This window comes from Apaloderma vittatum, unplaced genomic scaffold (genome assembly GCF_000703405.1).
Source record: "Apaloderma vittatum isolate BGI_N311 unplaced genomic scaffold, ASM70340v1 scaffold30083, whole genome shotgun sequence".
Taxonomy (NCBI): domain Eukaryota; kingdom Metazoa; phylum Chordata; class Aves; order Trogoniformes; family Trogonidae; genus Apaloderma; species Apaloderma vittatum.
Window position 1 is genome coordinate 1,039 of NW_009710362.1, and position 1,412 is coordinate 2,450.

The following is a 1,412-nucleotide window of genomic DNA, read 5'->3' on the forward strand; positions in this document are numbered from 1 at the left end:
CCCAAGGGAGGGGTGTGCAGCGGGGTGCGGGTGCCTGTGCAGCCACAGGGACCTAGCGGGTGAGCTCTTGGGGTGTCCCTGTCCCTGTGGTTGAGCTCTCGGGGTGCCTGTGCACCCTCTAGGCAAGGTCTCAGGGTGCTTGTGCCCCTGTGGGCTAACTCTTAGGAAGCCTGTGCAGCTGTACACCTGAGGGATGAGCTCTTGGGGTGCCTGGGTCCCCGTGGGTGAGCTCTCGGGGTCTCCTCTCACAGGCGGCACTGGGCTGCCGGGCAGCACAAGTGCTGATGCAGTACTGCATCCTGGCCAACCACTACTGGTTCCTGGTGGAAGCCGTCTACCTCTACAAGCTGCTGATTGGGGCCGTCTTCTCCGCGAAGAATTACTACAGCTCTACCTTTACCTGGGCTGGGGTAGGGGCCACCCGGCCGGGGTCCTTACCCTGTGTCTGCAAGCACCATCTGGGTCTGGGGCCCTGGGAGGGTGTGGGATGGGGGTTCTGCTAACCCTGGGTATCCCCACGGTGTTCCCCCTCCAACCCTGGTTTCTCAGCTCAGGCGGGTGCTTGGTTTTACAGGGTTTGCTGTGTGACTTGCAGGGACGCCTGTGGTGTTTGTGGTGCCCTGGATGGCCGCCAAGTACCTGAAGGAGAATGCGGAGTGAGTGGGAAGGGGTGTGTTTGGGGCGTTCCCCAGAGTTTGGCCTTGGCTGGGGAGCGGGACAGAAACTGCTGTATGTCCCTGACCCACTTTGCTGTGGCTCGCACGCTCTTGGCCTTACCCTGCACCCCCCGTGACGGTGCTGCTCCTCATGTCTCCCTGGGCAGGTGCTGGGCACTGAACGAGAACATGGCTTACTGGTGGATCCACCCACGAGCCCCACACCTTTTTGGAAAACAGCAGCTCGGCCCCTGGCTCCAGGGGTGGTGGCTAGTGACCTCCAGGGCAGCTCCCAGCAGAGCACCCGGGGCTGGCATTGGCTTCTAAGGCACAACACTAAATGCGCGTGGGGTGATTTTTCTTGCACCAGCTCGCCAACCCCCGGGCTCCAGAGGTCCTGGGAGGAGGGGGCTGTGCTGAGCCCCAGAAAAGGGGGCTGGTGATGGCCCCTAGCTGGGATTTTGGGATGGTGGGAGGGGAGGAACAGCAAGTCTGGGCACCCAGCAGCCTTGGCAACACAGAGATGTGTCACATCCTGCACCCCCCGAAGGTGCATGTTACGGCCAGCGTGGGCTGCGAGGGGTAGGGTGCTGGGCTGTGTGTACCCCTGCACTGTCTTCCCCCCTGCACCAGATCAACCTGCTGATATTCATGCGGATCCTCAAGGTGATCCTGGCCAAGCTCCGTGCCAACCAGAAGGGCTATGCGGACTACAAGCTGCGGTGAGACAGGAGGGAGGGACGGGGCAGGCTCTCC

The 1,412-nt window shown here is 62.3% G+C and overlaps 1 protein-coding gene across 1 annotated transcript in view; it reads left to right on the forward strand.

Moving 5' to 3' along the window:
- LOC104272317 (glucagon receptor-like) overlaps nucleotides 1-1,412 on the forward strand; it is a gene marked incomplete at its 5' end in the record, with an annotated part of 4,387 nt that overhangs the window by 1,013 nt on the left and 1,962 nt on the right. Inside the window, 5 exon segments of the mRNA XM_009867282.1 lie at nucleotides 199-384; nucleotides 387-410; nucleotides 596-656; nucleotides 824-867; nucleotides 1,258-1,378. Of these exon segments, the coding sequence (XP_009865584.1) occupies nucleotides 199-384; nucleotides 387-410; nucleotides 596-656; nucleotides 824-867; nucleotides 1,258-1,378 (436 nt within the window).